Below are 21,326 nucleotides of genomic sequence, written 5' to 3' on the forward strand. Positions count from 1 at the left end.
ACAAATACCAGTCAAGAAAGTTAAACCAATGAAGAGTTAAGGAATATCAATCAAAATTTACAAATAGAGTAACATTTTCATCAAAAAAGGAAAGAAAAAGAAATTCAATATGGATTAATAAAGGCTTTAATCAATGTTGGTTAATCTATTGGCCGGTCTTTGAAATTTTACAAAATCACTGATCAGAACTATGCTACCAAATTGCACGACCATTACAAAATTTGATATAACAATATCCAGAATAAATAGGAACACTTTCCAGAAGTAAATACTATATTACCATCTGTTGCATTTCTCTCATCATATGATGTCAAAATTAAAGACTAAAAATAAACATCCATTTAGAGTTGCCGTTTTTTTTTTCAAGTGTTGATTGTATCGCTAGCCTCTGCCTAAGAAAGATCTAGTGTTGAATCACAAACTGTTAGATTAATTACGTCATCATTGGTACATTAATTTGAGCAATTATGGATACACTTCGATGAGTCTCTATTCAGATTGTCGACGGATTAACCATGCATCATTTAAAATAATTATATCTTGTGGATTAAAGGTTCTAATAGAAAGGGTCTTTGAATTTGTAGTAGCTCAAGCTAATGGTTAAGATAGCACCTCTACTATTGATACCTCACAATGTAGAAGCAGAAGTCTAGAATGTTGAATTACTTGTGGAATCTTACAAAGGCTTTGAAAACGGTTGCCACAAAAATACTCGGCGTAGAGAACACCTTTACGCCTTGTACTAAGTATGTAAAAAGTTCACAAAAGATCTTTTACAGACCAATTAGTATGATAAATAGTGGTGGCTTTGTTTGGTTTGAGTTGGCTTAGGAATTATTTGTTAGGCTTTGGCACCTACCATGGAAGCTGAAAGAAGAATTGAGAGCTGTTAAATTTTTAAACGTTTATAAATTTTTAATAGAAAAGATCAAATTCCATAACATCCGTAGAAGTTTCCAATGGACTGAAAGCATTTTTGTTTATGTATTGAAGTCGTTTTTTTTCTTTTCCTTGTTTTCCTTCATTGTTTTTATCCATAAAAAGAAATCTACATGACATTGATGGTTTTCAAAAATCTTAGTGACTTCAATATACTGGAAGATACCCACATAAGTATACTTTTAAACCAAAAGAAGCATGATTGAGTTTTGTCTACATGTGACCAAATAGAAGATTGGGAAAGAGTTGTATTTGTGGGGCATATTTTATCATATTTCTTTGGTGCCTTTTTTTTGGAATGGTAGCTTTAAACACAAAAGCTCATTGTAGAATACAATGTAGTTGAAATACCTCTTTATAAACAGCCAATCAGAAATCAGCTCACTGCATATTCTTCCTATTGTGAATGTATAGCAACTTTAATATTGCAGATGTTGTCGTACATGATTATCATCCATCACCTCATCTAATCTATAAGAAGTATTGGAGATACCGCACAGATTTGTAATGTGTGAGTACCGGAAGGAAAAAAAAATGAGAGAAAAAAAGGAAACAATCAAATGCCGAAAATCTACAAGCATCAGGCTTAGAAACTAGAAACTGCAATCAAACATTCTTCTTCTTTTACCTCATTTGAAATGTGATATGAAAACTAAACAAAAGTATACATTTAGTAATTGACCAATCGCGACTGTGCCAAAATTAACGGTAATAACAAAACTCCCATAATGTGGCTTATCTGAAAAATTGTACAATATGTTGATTAATTGCTATTGTCCTTCAACATCTAATACCAAACTTCATTCTGCAGTGACTTTGGACGAAGAATCCGAAAGTCGTAGCTCACATTGTTCCAATTTGTGTTATTGTTTTGAACTTCCCATATGCAATGTGCATCTTTCTCATTAGAAATGGAAGCGTGGTTTGATCTTTTACTATATGCATCATCCATCGCATAGAATTAAGTATGTTATTCAGTAATGCTTAATAAAAAATCATCTCAAGTCGTGATAGAAAAGTGAAGAATAATGAGTCTGTTGACATTTATAAAAAAAAATATATAAAAGGCATCTATTTCCATGCAAAGGGACGTGCTTTTCATTCTTTTCATTTTTGATGTTTAAAAACCCTTAATCACCAAGAATTTCGAATGCTACCACAATTCCTATTGTTATTGCTATATTTGACAGTTTCGACTGCAAAAACGATTACCGGTGTTTTCAATAGTTTTGACTCATTGACATGGACTAGATCCGTTGAATATGTTTACAAAGGACCAGAGACTCCAACTTGGACTGCAGTTTTAGGCTGGTCCTTAAATAGTACCACTGCTGACGCAGGAGACACGTTTACCTTGATTATGCCTTGTGTGTTTAAATTTATAACTAGCCAAACATCTGTTGATTTGACTGCTGATGGTGTTAGCTATGCCACTTGTGACTTTAATGCTGGTGAAGAATTTACAACATTTTCTTCCTTATCATGTACTGTGAACAGTGTTTCAGTATCATATGATAAGGCTTCTGGTACGGTCAAATTGCCCATTACATTCAATGTGGGTGGAACAGGTTCGTCAGTTGATTTGACAGATTCCAAATGTTTTACTGCCGGAAAAAACACTGTGACTTTCATGGATGGCGATACAAAGATTTCTACCACTGTTGATTTTGACGCGTCTCCAGTATCACCCAGTGGTTATATTACAAGCTCACGAATTATTCCTAGTCTCAATAAAGCTTCAAGTCTTTTTGTGCTGCCACAATGTGAAAATGGTTACACATCTGGTATAATGGGATTTGTAACTAGTCAGGGTGCCACTATTGATTGCTCAAATATCAATATAGGGATATCGAAAGGTTTAAATGATTGGAATTTTCCAGTAAGTTCAGAATCATTTACTTACACAAAAACTTGTTCGTCAAGCGGTATTATAGTTGAATACGAAAATGTTCCTGCTGGGTATCGTCCTTTTGTTGATGCATATATTTCTTCAGAAAATGTTGAGCAATATACCTTGACGTACGCAAATGAGTATACTTGTAAAAATGGCAATACTGTGGTTGATCCATTTACTTTAACATGGTGGGGGTATAAAAATTCTGAAGCAGACTCTAACGGGGATATAATCGTAGTTACAACCAAAACTGTTACAGCCAGCACTACAGCCGTGACTACTTTACCTTTCAATCCAACCGTTGATAAAACCGAAACAATTGAAGTTTTGCAACCTATTCCAACCACCACAATTACAACTTCATATATTGGTATTTCCACTTCCTATGAAACATTTACCGCAACAATAGGTGGCACTGCCACAGTCATTGTCGATACACCCTATCATATCACTACCACTGTTACAACTTTCTGGACCGGGTCAGTTACAACTACCACTACTTATAGTAATCCCACTGGTTCCATAGACACTGTTATTGTGCAAATTCCACTGCCTGATCCAACTACAACTATAACTGAATTTTGGTCTGAATCATTTGCTAGTACTACCACTGTTACTAACCCACCTGATGGTACTAACAGTGTGATCATCAAAGAACCATACAACCCAACTGTTACTACAACTGAATTTTGGTCTGAATCATTTGCTAGCACTACCACCATCACCAACCCACCTGATGGTACAAACTCAGTCATTGTTAAGGAACCATACAACCCAACTGTGACAACCACTGAATTTTGGTCTGAATCATTTGCTAGTACTACCACTGTTACTAACCCACCAGACGGTACTAACAGTGTGATCATCAAAGAACCATACAACCCAACTGTGACAACTACTGAATTTTGGTCTGAATCATTTGCTAGCACTACCACCATCACCAACCCACCTGATGGTACAAACTCAGTCATTGTTAAGGAACCATACAACCCAACTGTGACAACCACTGAATTTTGGTCTGAATCATTTGCTAGTACTACCACTGTCACTAACCCACCAGACGGTACTAATAGTGTGATCATCAAAGAACCATACAACCCAACTGTTACTACAACTGAATTTTGGTCTGAATCATTTGCTAGCACTACCACCATCACCAACCCACCTGATGGTACAAACTCAGTCATTGTTAAGGAACCATACAACCCAACTGTGACAACCACTGAATTTTGGTCTGAATCATTTGCTAGCACTACCACCATCACTAACCCACCTGACGGTACAAACTCAGTCATTGTTAAGGAACCATACAACCCAACTGTTACTACAACTGAATTTTGGTCTGAATCATTTGCTAGCACTACCACCATCACCAACCCACCTGATGGTACAAACTCAGTCATTGTTAAGGAACCATACAACCCAACTGTGACAACCACTGAATTTTGGTCTGAATCATTTGCTAGCACTACCACCATCACCAACCCACCTGATGGTACAAACTCAGTCATTGTTAAGGAACCATACAACCCAACTGTGACAACCACTGAATTTTGGTCTGAATCATTTGCTAGCACTACCACTGTCACCAACCCACCTGATGGTACAAACTCAGTCATTGTTAAGGAACCATACAACCCAACTGTGACAACCACTGAATTTTGGTCTGAATCATTTGCTAGCACTACCACCATCACCAACCCACCTGATGGTACAAACTCAGTCATTGTTAAGGAACCATACAACCCAACTGTGACAACCACTGAATTTTGGTCTGAATCATTTGCTAGCACTACCACCATCACCAACCCACCTGATGGTACAAACTCAGTCATTGTTAAGGAACCATACAACCCAACTGTGACAACCACTGAATTTTGGTCTGAATCATTTGCTAGTACTACCACCATCACTAACCCACCTGATGGTACTAACAGCGTGATCATCAAAGAACCATACAACCCAACTGTTACTACAACTGAATTTTGGTCTGAATCATTTGCTAGCACTACCACCATCACCAACCCACCTGACGGTACTAACAGTGTGATCATCAAAGAACCATACAACCCAACTGTTACTACAACTGAATTTTGGTCTGAGTCATTTGCTAGTACTACCACTGTCACCAACCCACCTGATGGTACTAACAGTGTGATCATCAAAGAACCATACAACCCAACTGTGACAACCACTGAATTTTGGTCTGAATCATTTGCTAGTACTACCACTGTCACCAACCCACCTGATGGTACTAACAGTGTGATCATCAAAGAACCATACAACCCAACTGTGACAACCACTGAATTTTGGTCTGAATCATTTGCTAGTACTACCACTGTTACTAACCCACCAGACGGTACAAACTCAGTCATTGTTAAGGAACCATACAACCCAACTGTGACAACCACTGAATTTTGGTCTGAATCATTTGCTAGTACTACCACTGTCACCAACCCACCTGATGGTACTAACAGTGTGATCATCAAAGAACCATACAACCCAACTGTGACAACCACTGAATTTTGGTCTGAGTCATTTGCTAGTACTACACCAAGTGTTTCCAGTTTTGAATCGAAAACATTTTACTCATCAGAAGCACAGTCGAGTTTAGAAATTGATTCGAGTAATACCTTTATGACGTCGATTTCAGTTAGCACCGCATCATCATATGACGAGAGTTCAACCATTGTTTCATCTGCATTCCCAACTTTGCACATTTCTTCATACTCTTTGTCAACAAGTTTTGTTCCACCTGTTACACTTCCACGCTATGTCAACACCACAATCTCCAGTTCACCATCCTTTGAATCGTCATCTATGTATTCATCAGTCACTAGTGCGGTCACTTCCATTGATAATGATAGAGAGGTGCCAACTTCAACGACCACCTACTTGCACTCGAAATTGTATTCCGAATCAATTTCTACTGTTATTCAAACTAAATCTTCAGATTGGTCTTTATCATTAGGAAACTCGAACAAGCCAGAGTCTGCTAGTACAGTATCAGAAGAGAGTTTGCATTACTTGTCTACTCCAGGACCATCATCTAGTGAATACTCAATTCTGTTTACAAGTGAAAAGGAAGGTCATGTTAGTTCCTACGTTCCAAGGGTATCTTACACGTCGAGTGTTAAAGTTAGCATTAGCTCTACTATGTCATCTGAAAATGGAATGAGTGCTACTCACACATTTGGCATTTCAACAAATACAATTCCTTCAAGTACTGAAACATCTATTAAATCGGCAACTGTCACAACACCAGTTTCTGAATCCACGAATACTGGAATGTCAATATTTATGTCAACAACTACTGAATCAAAAACAACTGACATTACCACTGAAACATCTGTTTCTGGGGAAGTGAACTTGGGATCAGCAACCGTTAAAGTTTCATCATCAGAATTTATTAGTAAAGGAACGGTTACTAGAATAATGCCTACTGAACTTACAAATTCCGAATCAACATTTACTGCGTCACCATCTTTCGTGTTGACAAGTACTGAATCAAGCGTTATTGAAACACCAGCTACGATAGAAATGAGTTCCAGATCATCATCTTATAGTGTGCCATTGTCAAAATTACGAAGTGAAGGAGAAACTACCAGAGTAATACCTACTAGCTCAACAGCTACTGGATCTACTGTCATTGGATCACCATCATCTGTATCGACAAGTAATGAATCGATAATTACTGGATCTTCATCATTTGTGTCTACAACTGCTGAAACAATTTCCACTAGATCCATAGTTACTGAATCAATTGTTGCTGGATCCCCATCATTAGTATTGACAACTACCGTTTTGGACACAACTGAAACAACAATTACAGAAACATCAATTGTCGGTGAACTGAGCTCCAGATCATTAACTTTCAAAGCCTCATCACTAAGCAAAGGAGAAATTACTGGAACTGTAACACCAGAAATGTCAGTTTCAACTAGCAAAGCAACTACTGGCACGACTTCTGAAGTATCTATTAAAGAGTCATTAACCACAAAAGTTCCTACTTTTACATCAACAACAATTAAACCAGAGACTTCTGAAACTCAACACTCTGAATCAAGAACTACTCAAATTCCATATTCAGAAACAAAGGGTTCTCAATTATCTACAGCTAATTCACAAGTTTCTCAAACTGGAAGCTCCAAGTCTCTGATTTTTGAATCGGCAATATCAAAAGATGAAAGTACTTTCGTTTCAGCCACTGTGAAATCAATTACCACCCCAGCTGTCACTCAATATCAAACTTCATTGCCAAATCCAGCAGTTTCAGTTTCTGAAGAATCAGGCAAGAAACTGTCAATCATTGAAAGCCAAACTGAAAATTCAGCAACTCAACATAGTATTTACTTTGATAGTATTGAAACACTGACCTTGTCAAACACTTTAGCAAACACTTTGGTCTCTGGTGCTATGAAGAATTCAGAAACAACTTCAGAATTGACTACTTCTGATAAAGCTATTGGTTTTTCCACAACAACAGAAACTTCAATTCCTGGTGCAACAAATTCTGCCTTGAGTCCATCTGTTGATTCTGGTAAAAGTTCGATGTTAGGATGGTCTGGTGGAATTGTCTCAACTGTTTCAACTTCAACAAGATTAGAAGATTCTACTGCCACCCTGAGTTCCATAACTGCAGCTAATCAAGATTCATTAAACCCTTCAACTGTCAGCAAATACCCTCATGGATCTGAGACTATTGATAATGGATCAAATGGTTCTTCACATTCTAGTTCTGCCTTAGCATCTACTATTTCAGCTAGCCACAGTATTAAATTTAGTGCTCATCAGACTACATTAAGTCAGCTGTTGATATCATCTTCAACCAAAACAGTTATTGCTTCTACATACGATGGTTCTGGTTCGGTTATCAAACTCCATTCTTGGTTTTATGGATTGGTCACAATATTCTTTTTGTTTATTTAATAACTATACTGTCATAAGTTTGTTTGAATACCCTTTTATTATTTCTTCGTGATGTTATTATATTTTGTCTTTTCGGTTTTCTTTTTGTAGTTATTATGTTTTTTTTTTTACATAATATATATTTGTTTTGTATGAAAACCTTCTATTTAGAGATAGTGATATGATTTGCTCTTAGCAAATAGTCAATAATTGTTCTGGTTATACAAAACTTGAATTATTAGAGTACTGTTTTTAACAAAGAAACAGGACCTTATATAACCAGGGAAAATACCAGAGTAACAAAATTATTCAAAAAAAAAACAAACTTTAACAATGTCCACACGTATAGATGTTTCAAATGAGTTTATTTAAAATTCTGTGACCCATAACAATAATATGACTCAAACAAGAAATAGATAAAATTGGTTTTCCTTATCAATTTTAGTTGCTGTTGTTGTTATTTCTTATCTATTTGATAAAGTAAAACATTAAGACGAATTCTAAAAGTGAATGAAAATGTATAGCCAAAAAAACACGCACAGATTTCAAAATAAATGTCGCATGAGTCGCGTCATTTGAGAGACATTTTTTTTTTTTCAAGAATTTTTTTTTATTCTCTGTCTTTTTTTTTTTTCTTTCCCACATTACACTCAAGAAGTTACTCATCATATTTAACACCCACTTTAATTTTACTTATTAGGTATATGATAAAGACATTGCTCCGAAGAATGTCAAGTAATACCACTATACCAACCCCAAATGGCTCCAATCATTGGACTGCCTCAAAAGTTAGATCTACATTTTTAGACTATTTCAAGAAACAGCAACACACTTATGTCCCATCTTCATCAGTTGTTCCTCACAATGACCCAACTTTATTGTTTGCCAATGCTGGTATGAATCAATATAAACCAATTTTTTTGGGAACAGTTGATCCAGCTAGTGATTTTGCTAGTTTAAAAAGAGCTGCCAATTCTCAAAAATGTATTAGAGCTGGTGGTAAACATAACGATTTAGAAGATGTTGGTAGAGACTCTTATCATCATACATTTTTTGAAATGCTTGGTAATTGGTCATTTGGAGATTATTTCAAAAAAGAGGCCATTGACTATTCATGGGAATTGTTGACCAAAGTTTATGGATTACAAGAAGATAGATTGTATGTCACTTATTTTGGTGGTGATGAAAAACAAGGATTAGAACCAGATTTAGAAGCCAAAAATTTTTGGTTAAAGGTTGGTGTACCAGAGGATCATATTTTACCAGGTTCAGTTGAAGATAATTTTTGGGAAATGGGTGATCAAGGTCCATGTGGTCCATGTAGTGAAATCCATTATGATAGAATTGGGGGTAGAAATGCTTCTGCTTTAGTCAATATGGATGACCCTAATGTGCTTGAAGTTTGGAATGTTGTTTTCATTCAATATAATCGTGAAGCTGATGGGAACTTGCGTACATTACCAAACAAACACATTGATACTGGTATGGGTTTTGAAAGATTGGTGTCAATTTTACAAAACAAATATTCAAATTATGATACTGATGTGTTTTTACCAATTTTCGACAAAATTAGAGAAATTACTGGTGTTAGACCATATACAGGAAAGTTTGGTAATGAAGATAAAGATGGTATAGATACTGCTTATAGAGTTATTGCAGATCATGTTAGAACTTTGACATTTGCTATTTGTGATGGTGGTGTTCCTAACAATGAAGGTAGAGGTTATGTTTTGAGAAGAATTTTGAGAAGAGGTTCTCGTTATGTTCGTAAATATATGAATTATCCAATTGGAGGATTTTTCCAACAATTGGTCGATGTTGTTATTGAACAAAACAAGGAAATTTTCCCAGAAATTTCTAGTGGTGCCCAAGATTTGAAGGAAATTTTGAATGAAGAAGAATTATCATTTGCCAAAACATTAGATCGTGGTGAAAAATTATTTGAACAATATGCTATTATTGCTTCCAAGACTCCAGAACAAACTTTATCTGGTAAAGATGTTTGGAGATTATATGACACTTATGGGTTCCCAGTTGATTTAACCAGATTAATGGCTGAAGAAGCTGGTTTGAAAATTGACGAAGAAGGTTTTGAACGCGCTAAAGAGGAATCTAGAGAAGCTTCCAAGGGAAGTGGTACTAAAGATGGTAAAACTTTGGTGAAATTAGATGTTCATGCTCTTTCTGAATTAGATCAAAATGATGCTATTCCTAAAACCAATGACGAATTTAAATATGGTCTTGAAAATGTCAAGGCTAAAGTTGTTGGTATTTATGATGGTTCCAAGTTTGTTGATTCTATTGAAGATCCAAGTATTCAATATGGCATATTGTTGGATAAAACCCCATTCTATGCTGAACAAGGTGGTCAAGAATATGATACTGGTAAATTAGTTATTGATGGTAAACTGGAATTCAATGTTGCTAACGTTCAAGTTTATGCTGGCTACGTGTTACACACTGGTAATATTGTTGATGGGAAGTTAAATGTTGGTGATGAAATCATTGCTACTTATGATGAATTAAGAAGATGGCCAATTAGAAATAACCACACTGGTACTCATATTTTGAATTTTGCCTTGAGAGAAGTCCTTGGAGATGGCGTTGATCAAAAAGGTTCATTAGTTGCTCCAGAAAAATTGAGATTTGATTTCAGTCATAAACAAGCTGTTACCGCTAAAGAATTGGAAAAAATTGAAGCTATTTCTAACAAATACATTAAAAACAATGATAAAGTTTATTATAAAGATGTTTCATTGACCAAAGCCAAAGAAATCAATGGGTTAAGAGCTGTTTTTGGAGAAACTTATCCTGATCCAGTTAGAGTTGTTTCTATTGGTGTACTGGTTGATGATTTATTAGCTGATCCTACTAATACCAAATGGCACGAAATATCTATAGAATTTTGTGGTGGTACTCATGTTGCCAAGACTGGTGATATTAAAGATTTAGTGATTATTGAAGAATCAGGTATTGCTAAAGGTATTAGAAGAATTGTTGCTGTTACTGGACATGATGCTCATCATGTTCAAAAAGTTGCTAATGAATTTGAACAAGAAATCGACAATGCTTCAAGTTTACCATTTGGTGTTGCTAAAGAATCTAAATCTAAAGAATTGGGAGTTGCATTGAAAAAATTATCAATTTCCGTGTTGGATAAACAGAGATTGACTGAAAAATTCAATAAATTGGATAAATCCATCAAAGATAATTTGAAGGCTAAACAAAAAGAAGAAACCAAAAAAACTTTAGATGTGGTTAATAATTGGTTGAATGATAAAGAAAATGCTTCATCATTTTTGGTTGCTCACGTTCCAATTACTGCTAATGCCAAGGCAATCACTGAAGCCATTAATTTGATTAAAAAGCAAGATAAAACCAAATCAATTTATTTATTGACTGGTGAAACCGATAAAGTTGCTCATGGATGTTATGTTAGTGATGAAGCCATTGCCAAGGGTATTAATGCTAATGAGTTGGCTAAAGCTGTATCAGAAAATATAGGTGGTAAAGCTGGTGGTAAAGGTAACATTGTTCAAGGTATGGGTGATAAACCACAAGGTATTAACACTGCTATTGAAGAAGTAACTAAATTATTCAAAGAGAAATTGTAGAAATTATAATATTGTTTATACAAGTGACAAGCTATTACAAATATTGTGTATAGGAATAGATGATCGTGTACTAAAAAAAAAGAGTGAAATCTGGATTATAATTCGACTCTAATGATTAAAATTTAACTATTTACAAAAATTGAGAGAGGAGCAATATAATTTATACATCATTTTAAGCTTTAACTACTTTCCCATCGTTTTCTTCTAATTTTTTAACAGCAGAAATACGTTTTTGTAAACCAGATTCAGCTGATTTACTCATAATACCCAACATCAAATTAACTGATCTAACTGAATCATCATTACATGGAATTGGATAAGTCAATAAAGAAGGTTCCATATCAGTATCACATAACCCAATGGTTGGAATACCAGCAGAAATACATTCTTTAATACAATTTCTATTTTCTACTGGATTTAATAATACCATTAAATCCGGTTTAATAATTTTATTAGAATTTTTGGTAGTAATTTTTTGATCTTTCATATCAACTTCCATTTTAGTTTTAATTTGACCATATTGTTTTGTAACTTCAGTGTAATTAGTTATAGTACCCGGGATCCAACGCTTATTGACATAATAACCATGAGATCTTTCACTAGCTTTAACTAATGCTTCTTGAATTGATGAATTATTTTTATGAGTACCGACATATAAAACAACACCACCTTTTTCAACGACTCCTTCAATTACTTTACATGCTAATGTCAATTTTTCTAAAGTTTTATTTAAATCAATAATGTGGACTTTATCATATATACCATATATGAATGGTTGCATGCTTGGACGGAAAGATGAAGTTGAATGACCCAAATGACATCCAGCGGCCATTAATTTGGCTATGGTGGTATTATCAAATTTTGGTGGATTATTGATATCACGTTGAGGTTTATAAACTTGAGTTAAACGAGACCCTATTCTTCCATTTATTCTGGTATGATTCAATTGTCTAATATATAATTCTTGTTCAGAATAAGGTTTATAATCAGGAGTAGGTTTCAAATTTGGGAATTGTTCAGTGTATCGAGATGATGTAGTGGTAGTGGATGTATGATTTGAATCTGAAGAAGAAGCAGAGTTTATTGAACTTTTCAATTTTTTGGATATATCCTCATTATTATCACTTGATCTAAGCCATGGACGATTAGCTTTTAAATGATCAGGTAAAATCATATTTTGATTTAAATAATCTTTTAATTCTTCATCTAATTGTTTGATTTTATCTTGAGATAATTTTGATAAATCTTCATGTAATTTATTTAATCTTTCATTAATTAAAGTTGTTGGAGTTTTATTTAATGCTGATATCAAATTTTGACTTTCTTGAGTTAATTCTCTCAATTTCTTCGTTTTTAAAATGGCTTCTTCTTCTCTAGCTAATGCTTCAGCAATTGCTTGTTCACGTAATTCTTTATGAGATAATGTATGTTCCAAAGGTGGTTGTTCATTTGGGTTGGGTTGAGAATTTTCAGTAGAATAACTTCTACTGAGATTTCTGAAAATACGAGCACAATATCTCAATGTTGTAGTTGTAGCTGTAGTTGATCTTATCATTGCCCAACTTAAGTGATACTTTTGTATTGCCAGACTAGTATTAGTATTGTTGTAAAAAAAAATTTTTTTTTGAACCAAACCTCTTTGAAAAATTTTGGTGAATATTCTCAAATAACCAATCGCACACGCACACGACTAGCTTATTTATTCAACTATACTATCGGTATGCTAAAATACTACAATCGAGCATTAACGTTTGAAGAGTTGGTTCTACAACTATCATCAGTGAAAGATACAACGTGTTATATATTAATTTCTGATCCAACTTTATATTATTCACACCACAGTAATGATACTATCAAATTATCATGGAAAGGGATCCATAATCTAAATAATTGTCAGTTAATATTGATTGAGTCTTGGTCAGAAATAAAAGAGTTTGTGTCTAATATAGTTGATCGATGTCTTATTGTGTTTTATGGAATTTTCAAAACATTTATTGAACTTGGATTGAATAGTAACGAAGGAGAAAAGAAGAATGGGTTTTTGCAACATCATCATCAATTTTGTGGATGGGAATTAAATAAATTGTTTCATCTACTTTTCCTTAAACAATCAATGTATGGAGTAGATGTAATTGTAAACGATGGTATTGAACATGATAATGATAATGTGGGTGGTGAACCTTTGATTTGGGGTTTGCAAATACCTAATGTGAGAGAAAAACTACATAATCGTACTGATACAACCACCACTAATCAAGAAGAAAAGATGATCTCGTTACGAGTAATATTTATTAAATGGTTTGAAATGACTAATAAAATAGACTATTCAACTGTATAATTTTGGTTTTTTTTTTGTATTACTTTGTTATTTGAGATTATTCTTTTTCAGTAGCAGTGGTATTTGATTCTTCTTGCGCTTCTTTAGCTTCTGCTTCGCCTTCTTCGCCTTCTTCGCCATCAAGACCTGCAGCACCACCAGCACCACCAGCTTGACCCAATTGAGAAGCCAATGCACTAAGATCGACACCACCAGGACCGCCACTTCCACCAGCGCCACCTAAACCGCCCATGCCGCTCAACATTTGTGAGAAATCCATAGCTCCACCAGGTCCACCAGGTCCACCAAAATCATTTGGATCATCTTTAACTTCATCTTGTTCATCTTCATCCACCCATTTATCAAAATCGGTTTTAATATAATGATATTTCAATTTTTCTTTAGTTAAACGTGGCCAATATTCTTCTTGTTGATCTTTTTTACGAAGAATCATAAAAATATGTGAACCATTTTCAGTATTAATTTTTGATTGATCAGGATCTATTTCTTTGAAAAAATCAATTTGTAAATGATAATCAATTGATGAATAAACTGAATCATTAGATTTAGAATCAATAATTAAATGATCACTTTTTAAATCTATTTTTAAATCAATTGGATCAGATATTTGAATGGTTAAATAAATGATATTTTTGGCAGCGTCATCTTCAGATGAACGTTGAGCCCATAATACAGTTGGAGTTTGAGTGGTTGTCGAGGACATAATGAGTAATTTTTCTTCTTCAAATAATGTTCTATTTCAGAATTTGAAAGCCTTCAATTTGAGTATTATTAAAATGAAGTACAATTGATCAATTAATTTGAAGGTTGAATTAGAGAAAGAAAGAAGAAAGAAAGAGAGATGTTTAAATATAAATGGGCGTGACAAATTTCACACACAAACTGTCAGTGTAGGTGTAGGTAGGAGCGTTCTTACATATAGAACAACAATAGTTAAGAGATTTAATCTTAAAACTCAAAAGAAAAAAGAAAAAAGCTTCTCGAAAGTTCCACTTAGATAAAAAGCCTAAATTGTATGTATGTAGCAATATTACACTACCCCCGACAACCACCGACAGGTTATCAATATCTACAACTCTTGAAAGACCAAAAGCCTACCTCTGAACATCACAGTAATTTATTATTTACATTATTTTCTTTATTTACTTATCGTTTTTTGCTTATAGACTATATTCTTTATACTGCTAATGGGAAAGAACCAGCCCATTGATAAATTTCATCTCTAACAGCTTTAAGTTTTTCCAGATCACCAGAAACAGCATTTTTGAAATCTTTCAATTTATTAGCATCTTTTGGTAATTGTGATTGAACTTCCTTAGCATAATTGACAGCAAAATCAATATAACTAACGATTTTCTTGAAATCTTCTTCACCTAAACCTCTTGTAGTCATGGCTGGGGCACCAATTCTAACTCCACCTGGAACTAAAGCTGATTTATCTCCAGGAATGGAATTCTTATTCAAAGCAATATTGATTTTTTCACAAACAGTTTCAACTCTAGCACCATCAATTTGTTTATCTTTTAAAGACACTAAAACCATATGAGAATCAGTACCGTCAGAAACTAATTTATAACCTTTTTTGGTGAATTCACTTTCTAAAGCTTTAGCATTTTTCAAAACTTGTTCTTGATATTCTTTAAATTCTGGAGTATTAGCTTGTTTCAAAGCAGTAGCCAAGGCAGCAATGGTATGATTATGTGGACCACCTTGATGACCTGGGAACACTGAGAAGTTAATTGGGTTTTCTAAATCATACAAGATTTCTTGACCAGTCTTTGGATTAACTGATCTTACCCCTCTTCTAAAGAAAATCATGGCACCTCTTGGACCTCTTAATGATTTATGAGTAGTGGTGGTGACAATATCAGCGTATTCAAATGGTGATGGGATAACACCAGCAGCAATTAAACCGGAAATATGAGCCATATCAACAACAAGGTAAGCACCAACTTTATCGGCAATTTCTCTCATTCTTTTGTAATCAATTAATCTACAATAAGCAGAAGTACCAGCAACTAAAACTTTTGGTCTATACAAAACAGCAGTTTTTTCCAACATATCATAATCAATCAATCCAGTTTCTAAATCAACTCTGTAAGGCATGGTTTCAAAATAAGTGGAAACAGCAGAAATTTTTCTTGAATCGGTTTGATAACCATGAGATAAATGACCACCATGGGGTAAATCCAACCCCATTAATCTTTCATGAGGTTTCATAATGGCTTGATAAACTTGTAAATTAGCTGGAGATCCACTCAAAGTTTGAACATTAACCCCCCATTTATCTGGAGTCAAACCAAAAGCTTTTAAAGCTCTTTCTTGACACAAAAGTTCCATTCTATCAATATGTTCATTACCACCATAATATCTAGCACCAGGATAACCTTCAGAATATTTATTACACATTGGAGTTCCCAAGGCATCGAAAACAGCAGTAGTAGTGAAATTTTCTGAAGCAATTAAAACAATGGAATGTTGTTGTCTATCAATTTCATCTTTAATGATTTGATCAACTTCAGGATCAGTATCTTTTAAATGACCTTCAGTCAATTGTCTATGAGATTGAGATAAAGCGTAAGCAGACATTATTAATGGATAAGTTTGTTAGATGAAAAGAAGAAGTGAAAATTCTGAAAAAAAACTTTAAAAAAAAAACAAAAATTCTAAATGAAACAATTATCGTTAGGTTTATATATTAATTTTTTGTTGAGTTAGAAAAGAAGGGGGAAGTTAAAAAAAAAACGAGATGAATAATTAATGTATGGACAGAGAAAGGAACCTGTTTATTAGTTAGTTAGTGTCCCATGTCCATGTGTCTATACGTGATGAGAAAGAAAAGAAGTGAAAAAAATAATTATAGTTGTAAATAATTTCATCGGAGTCAAAAAAAAAATTTAAAGATGAATTTATTTTGCTGATTGCTTTTACTGTTCACCGTTACAGGACTAAGAAGAGGAAAAATTGAACGTATCGATTTTGCAACACCAAATTGATCTTGGACAACTACACCCAAAACTATTTGTTTCATACTCATATACTAATACTTGTAAATTAACAATAATGAGACATTATTCAATGTGTTAGTGGATATATGTGAAGTTATTAATAACTGCAATAGAAGTCCCATTCAAGTTTTGGTTCCTCTTCCCATCGTGTTTATTCTTGTTGTTATCATTTCAAAACTTCCTATTAAGACAATATCATTGTTTGTAAGGTTATACTCCTGCGCTTGAGTATAGTGCTGTTCTACTTTAGTTGTCTTGTTTGGTTTTACTTTATCATAGCAATTTGTTGAGTAAAAAAAGATTTATGGGTATACTCTTGGCGAAATACAAAATATGTAGATCAGGTATAATTACCAAAATAAATTCAATCTGGTTATGTGACTTGCCAATAATCGTATTTTTCAGATCTTTCACTGGTGATATAAAATTTCATGTGATTTTTATGCCAAAACTTATCTGAAAAAAAAAGAGAAAAATAGAATAAAAAGGGACCAGATTTAATAATTGACGAAAATAAATAAACGGTTCTATTTAATTGGATAAATAATTATTATGATAATATTCAATTTATATTCAATGCTATATAGACAAATAAATTAATAAAAGAAATAACCGATTAACAACAATAAAATCAAAGAAAATCAAAAAAAATCAAGTAACAACACTACTATGTTGTACTTATTTGATCAAAACTACTAGTAATTCCCCTTCTATATGATCACCCATATATTAAGTTCATTATATCTCTAATAGTTTGTTTTTTTTGTCCATGCTTTTTCGTTTTCCTAGTTGTTTTCTCAATTAAATTCAAATTAATAATAATAGTAATAATTTATTCAAATGTCCCAAAAGTTTTTGTTCAAATTCATTCTTATTTTTTTCAATTCAATATAACGTCACTCTTAATCTATGAGCAAAAGCTAATTTAGGAACAACCACACAAAGACAACTAAGTCCATTCAAAATAAATAAATTCAAATTATAACTTGAATAATGAGTACTGATTAAAAATAATCCAATGGGGACCAACATTAAGAATTTTTTGGAAGGAGTATATTGATCACCATTATCAATTTGTTCCCACATGGTTAAATTATCATAAGCTCCACTATTAAATTCAAATGGAGTTCCTTTAACTTGATGAAACATAATGTAGGATCCAATATTATAAGTCAAATTAGTTAATGTCCATTTCCAATCATTATTTAAAACACTAATAAAATTGAAAATCATTTTCACTAATATGATAATAACAACATGAATCACCCATGCACCTTTTTGATGAACCCAATTGGCATTGACATTAGGATTCAATGCTTGATCAATCTTGGTGTCTAAAGTATCTGGTTCCAAATGTTGAATCAATGAAGATGATCTCCGTTGTCTAGTTATTGAATGTGCTGGTTGATGATGAGATGGAGTTGGGGTTAATGCATTCGCACTATTACTATTGCTTCTATTACGAGTAGAAGAAGAAGGTGAAGTGGAACTACCTATACTACTACCTCTTCTATGAGAAGGCAGTGGGGTTGGAATAGGTGTAGAAAGTTTTTCTTCTGCTATAGGTGTAGGTGTTGAAGCTGAGGCTGATGTTGAAGAAGATGATGAAAATGGAGGTTCTGATGGAGCAGTCACGGTTATATTATCTGGTGTTAAATGTTCAATTTTCGAATTTGGTGAAACGTCAGTCATTATTAATTAAAATGTAAGTGGGGCGAGGAGGAGGTGGGGATATAGATTAATATTAATATTAGGATATAATATATCAATCAATAAGATATTGATTAGTGATGAAATTAAAAAATAAAAAAAGGAAAATGAAAATGAAAAAAGAAAGTGGATAAGATAAATATATAAATACTTTAGGAATTGGAATGACAAGTTATATATATATATAAGTATTGAAAATGACAACAAACAACAATCAATGAAAGAAAGAAAAGAAGATTTTTTTGTTGTTTGTTTGAGGAAGGCAAAAAAAAATTGTAAAGAATTTTCCTTCTCATTCTTTTGTCTGTCTTTCTCACTGTCTCTATCTCTCTGTTAGGGCGAAACAACCCCCAGCCAAAAAGAATCAATTAATTGAAAATTAAATATACTACTTCTACCACCACCGTAATAACTATTTTATTGTGATTATATTACAACATTAGTGATTGGTGCAGGTGTTTAATTTAAGTCCTCTAGTATACTAAAAGATATTGGTACAATTAGATTACTATAATTAAGTGCTCAAACACTTGAATTTAAGAAATTAAACGAGAAAAAATGCATGACCCGGCCCCCCACCTCTGGCTCTGTTCCTACCTCCTTCCCTCCCCAAAGTTAAACAATGGATGCAATTAAATACCACTATTCTTGTTTAACGATGAGTTGAATTGTTTCATGCCTCGCTCTCTTTTGTGTACCATTTTATAGTATCTATCTCTATGTGAGATCATCATTGGCGCATCTTTTTCGGTCGGTCGTATACAGCACCTAATATCTAGACAGTTATCTACTCATCGTCGTCACAACAACAACAATAATAGATATGATAATGATAATGATATTAATATATAGATTTTTTTAACTAACTAAATACTTATCCTATCTTATCCTATGTAGGCACATATATACCATCAGAATGCCAACCACTGGCTGCAATACATACCCATTTCCCTTTGTATGATGGGGGTTTCACAGGTAATGGTTTAAGCACTACCAAATTATTCCCTCTTAACTTAACTTCATCATTATCCTCGGTATTAGTAGTAGTAGTATACTGATCAAGAATACTTTGTTTACTTCCTAAGCCCAAACATCCACAAAATCTTGATTCTGTGCCCCAACTCAATAATGTCCCATCAGCAGTTAATGCTAAATAATGATAATCACCAATTTCTATTCTTTTAATATTTTTACCTTGTAATTCATCAATAATGATTGGTTTCATTCCTTGATCATTCCCATTATCGTGATATTCCAAATGATGAAGATTACCTAATAATACTTGATCATGATTAGTGAAAACGGAAAAATCATTAAAACAACCAGTAACTTTAGTAAACCTAATATTTTCTTTATTATTTTCTGATTGTTGCTGTTTCCAATGATTAAAATTATCCATTGGATTAGTAAATTGTTTAATTTCATCAATGGTTATATTTGATGTATCATCTCTTGTGGCAATTTCATGAACATTGAATCTTGTTTGATATAATTTTTCATCGGATTTTCTAATAAACATGACAAAATTTGACCCTACAGTGAAATCAATAACATCATTTTTCGTAAATGGAATAATAAAATATTTAGCTTGAGAAATAAATTCTCGATTATGAAATTGTTCTTCAGTTATACCTATTCTGGTATACCATACAATTAATCCATAATTATCAATTAATGCTGCTGATAAATTCCAACCAGCAGATATTTTCATTACTCGACCAAAATTAGAAGAATTAGAAGAAATACCGGGGAATTCAAGCATAACTCCAACATTTGATTGACATCCAGTGTCCCATGTATAAATGTTATTATAATTATCTAAAGCAATAATATGTTCTCTACCAGCGCTAATAGATATAATTTTTCGTTTTTCTAAATTGTCTTTCATATTAGGAGGAAGTGGAGGTAAAAATAATCTTGATATAAAGTTTGATTCTTTGATTTTAGAAGGACGATAAGTCAATGCTGGTGTTGATGTTGGTGTTGGTTCTGGTTGAGTAATTTTCCTTCTTCCTTGAGGTAAAGCAGAACTAGTTGGAGCAGGTACCAACGGTGGTACTGAACTACTAGTTGATTCAGTTGTGGTCGTAGCATCTGGTGTGATTATTTCACCATCACTGTTCTCACCACTACTATCATCGCTATCATCATTGGCATATCGTCTATTCATCATGGGCATTGGTGGAACTCCTCTAACGATATTTCTTCGTGATCTAATTGGTTCAAGAGTTTGATTATTTGTCAATGTATATAATGCCATTGTCCCTGGAGTTGGACGATAATCTTGAGTTTTAATTGGTCCTGGAGTAGCTCTATTATGACTTTGTTTCCAATCATTCCCTGTAAAAAATAATTCTCCATCATTAGCAAGAATTATAAAACTGAAACCCGTAGCAACAATATCAACAATTATATGATCATTAAAATTATTAATATTAGTAGGTGTATGAACCATCATCCATCCAAAATTCTCGGATCGATTCTCTATAGGTACTTGGGATAAATTATATCCTAATCTCCCCATCAGAGATTGTCCCCATGTATAAACTTTTTGATGGCGATTACAACGTAAATAAAATAATTGTTTCCAATTAAGATTTTCTTGAAGGGATAAAGTATAATTGTTTTCATTATTAGTGAATTTTTTATTATATAAATATTGATAAATTATTGATGAATTTTGATAGATTGAATATAATGTTTTGGAAAGACTGAAAAATTTGAAAATATCTTCTGGCGATAGATAATTGGATATTTGAGATGTTAAAATATCTTCTCCTAAATCATATATAGATAATGTCATAGCAGTTATGGTGGTGGTGGTGGTGGCGATAAAAAAAAGAGGGAGAGACTTAAGGGTTGTGGCAATTTATAACTGAGCAAAAAAAAATCGTAGTATGGGGAGATCCGTTAAT

The 21,326-nt window shown here is 33.4% G+C and overlaps 8 protein-coding genes across 8 annotated transcripts; 3 read left to right on the plus strand and 5 right to left on the minus strand. All coding sequences in view use genetic code 12, as the record gives it.

Annotated features, from left to right (window-relative positions):
* Window positions 1-2,089: 2,089 nt before the first annotated feature.
* ALS9 (flocculin) lies at window positions 2,090-7,762 on the plus strand (the record flags this gene model as incomplete). The annotated part of the gene is made up of 1 exon (XM_712985.2): window positions 2,090-7,762. The coding sequence occupies one exon, from the start codon at window positions 2,090-2,092 to the stop codon at window positions 7,760-7,762; it is 5,673 nt and encodes a 1,890-aa protein (XP_718078.2).
* Window positions 7,763-8,445: 683 nt separating this feature from the next.
* Window positions 8,446-11,355, plus strand: ALA1 (alanine--tRNA ligase; the record flags this gene model as incomplete). Its single annotated transcript, XM_712989.2, has 1 exon — window positions 8,446-11,355. One exon carries the CDS (start codon window positions 8,446-8,448, stop codon window positions 11,353-11,355), a length of 2,910 nt encoding a protein of 969 aa, XP_718082.1.
* A 172-nt stretch (window positions 11,356-11,527) lies between these two features.
* CAALFM_C603730CA (mitochondrial 37S ribosomal protein uS2m) lies at window positions 11,528-12,910 on the minus strand (the record flags this gene model as incomplete). The annotated part of the gene is made up of 1 exon (XM_712990.2): window positions 11,528-12,910. The coding sequence occupies one exon, from the start codon at window positions 12,908-12,910 to the stop codon at window positions 11,528-11,530; it is 1,383 nt and encodes a 460-aa protein (XP_718083.2).
* Window positions 12,911-13,075: 165 nt separating this feature from the next.
* On the plus strand, window positions 13,076-13,693 carry CAALFM_C603740WA (uncharacterized protein; the record flags this gene model as incomplete). Its single annotated transcript, XM_712991.2, has 1 exon — window positions 13,076-13,693. The coding sequence occupies one exon, from the start codon at window positions 13,076-13,078 to the stop codon at window positions 13,691-13,693; it is 618 nt and encodes a 205-aa protein (XP_718084.2).
* Window positions 13,694-13,730: 37 nt separating this feature from the next.
* Window positions 13,731-14,396, minus strand: SBA1 (Hsp90 cochaperone; the record flags this gene model as incomplete). Its single annotated transcript, XM_712992.2, has 1 exon — window positions 13,731-14,396. One exon carries the CDS (start codon window positions 14,394-14,396, stop codon window positions 13,731-13,733), a length of 666 nt encoding a protein of 221 aa, XP_718085.2.
* A 473-nt stretch (window positions 14,397-14,869) lies between these two features.
* On the minus strand, window positions 14,870-16,282 carry SHM2 (glycine hydroxymethyltransferase; the record flags this gene model as incomplete). Its single annotated transcript, XM_712993.1, has 1 exon — window positions 14,870-16,282. One exon carries the CDS (start codon window positions 16,280-16,282, stop codon window positions 14,870-14,872), a length of 1,413 nt encoding a protein of 470 aa, XP_718086.1.
* A 1,304-nt stretch (window positions 16,283-17,586) lies between these two features.
* On the minus strand, window positions 17,587-18,393 carry ORM1 (sphingolipid homeostasis protein; the record flags this gene model as incomplete). Its single annotated transcript, XM_712994.2, has 1 exon — window positions 17,587-18,393. One exon carries the CDS (start codon window positions 18,391-18,393, stop codon window positions 17,587-17,589), a length of 807 nt encoding a protein of 268 aa, XP_718087.1.
* Window positions 18,394-19,300: 907 nt separating this feature from the next.
* Window positions 19,301-21,214, minus strand: CAALFM_C603780CA (SCF ubiquitin ligase complex subunit; the record flags this gene model as incomplete). The annotated part of the gene is made up of 1 exon (XM_712995.2): window positions 19,301-21,214. One exon carries the CDS (start codon window positions 21,212-21,214, stop codon window positions 19,301-19,303), a length of 1,914 nt encoding a protein of 637 aa, XP_718088.2.
* Window positions 21,215-21,326: the final 112 nt, after the last annotated feature.

This window comes from Candida albicans, chromosome 6 (genome assembly GCF_000182965.3).
Source record: "Candida albicans SC5314 chromosome 6, complete sequence".
In the NCBI taxonomy this organism is placed as follows: domain Eukaryota; kingdom Fungi; phylum Ascomycota; class Pichiomycetes; order Serinales; family Debaryomycetaceae; genus Candida; species Candida albicans.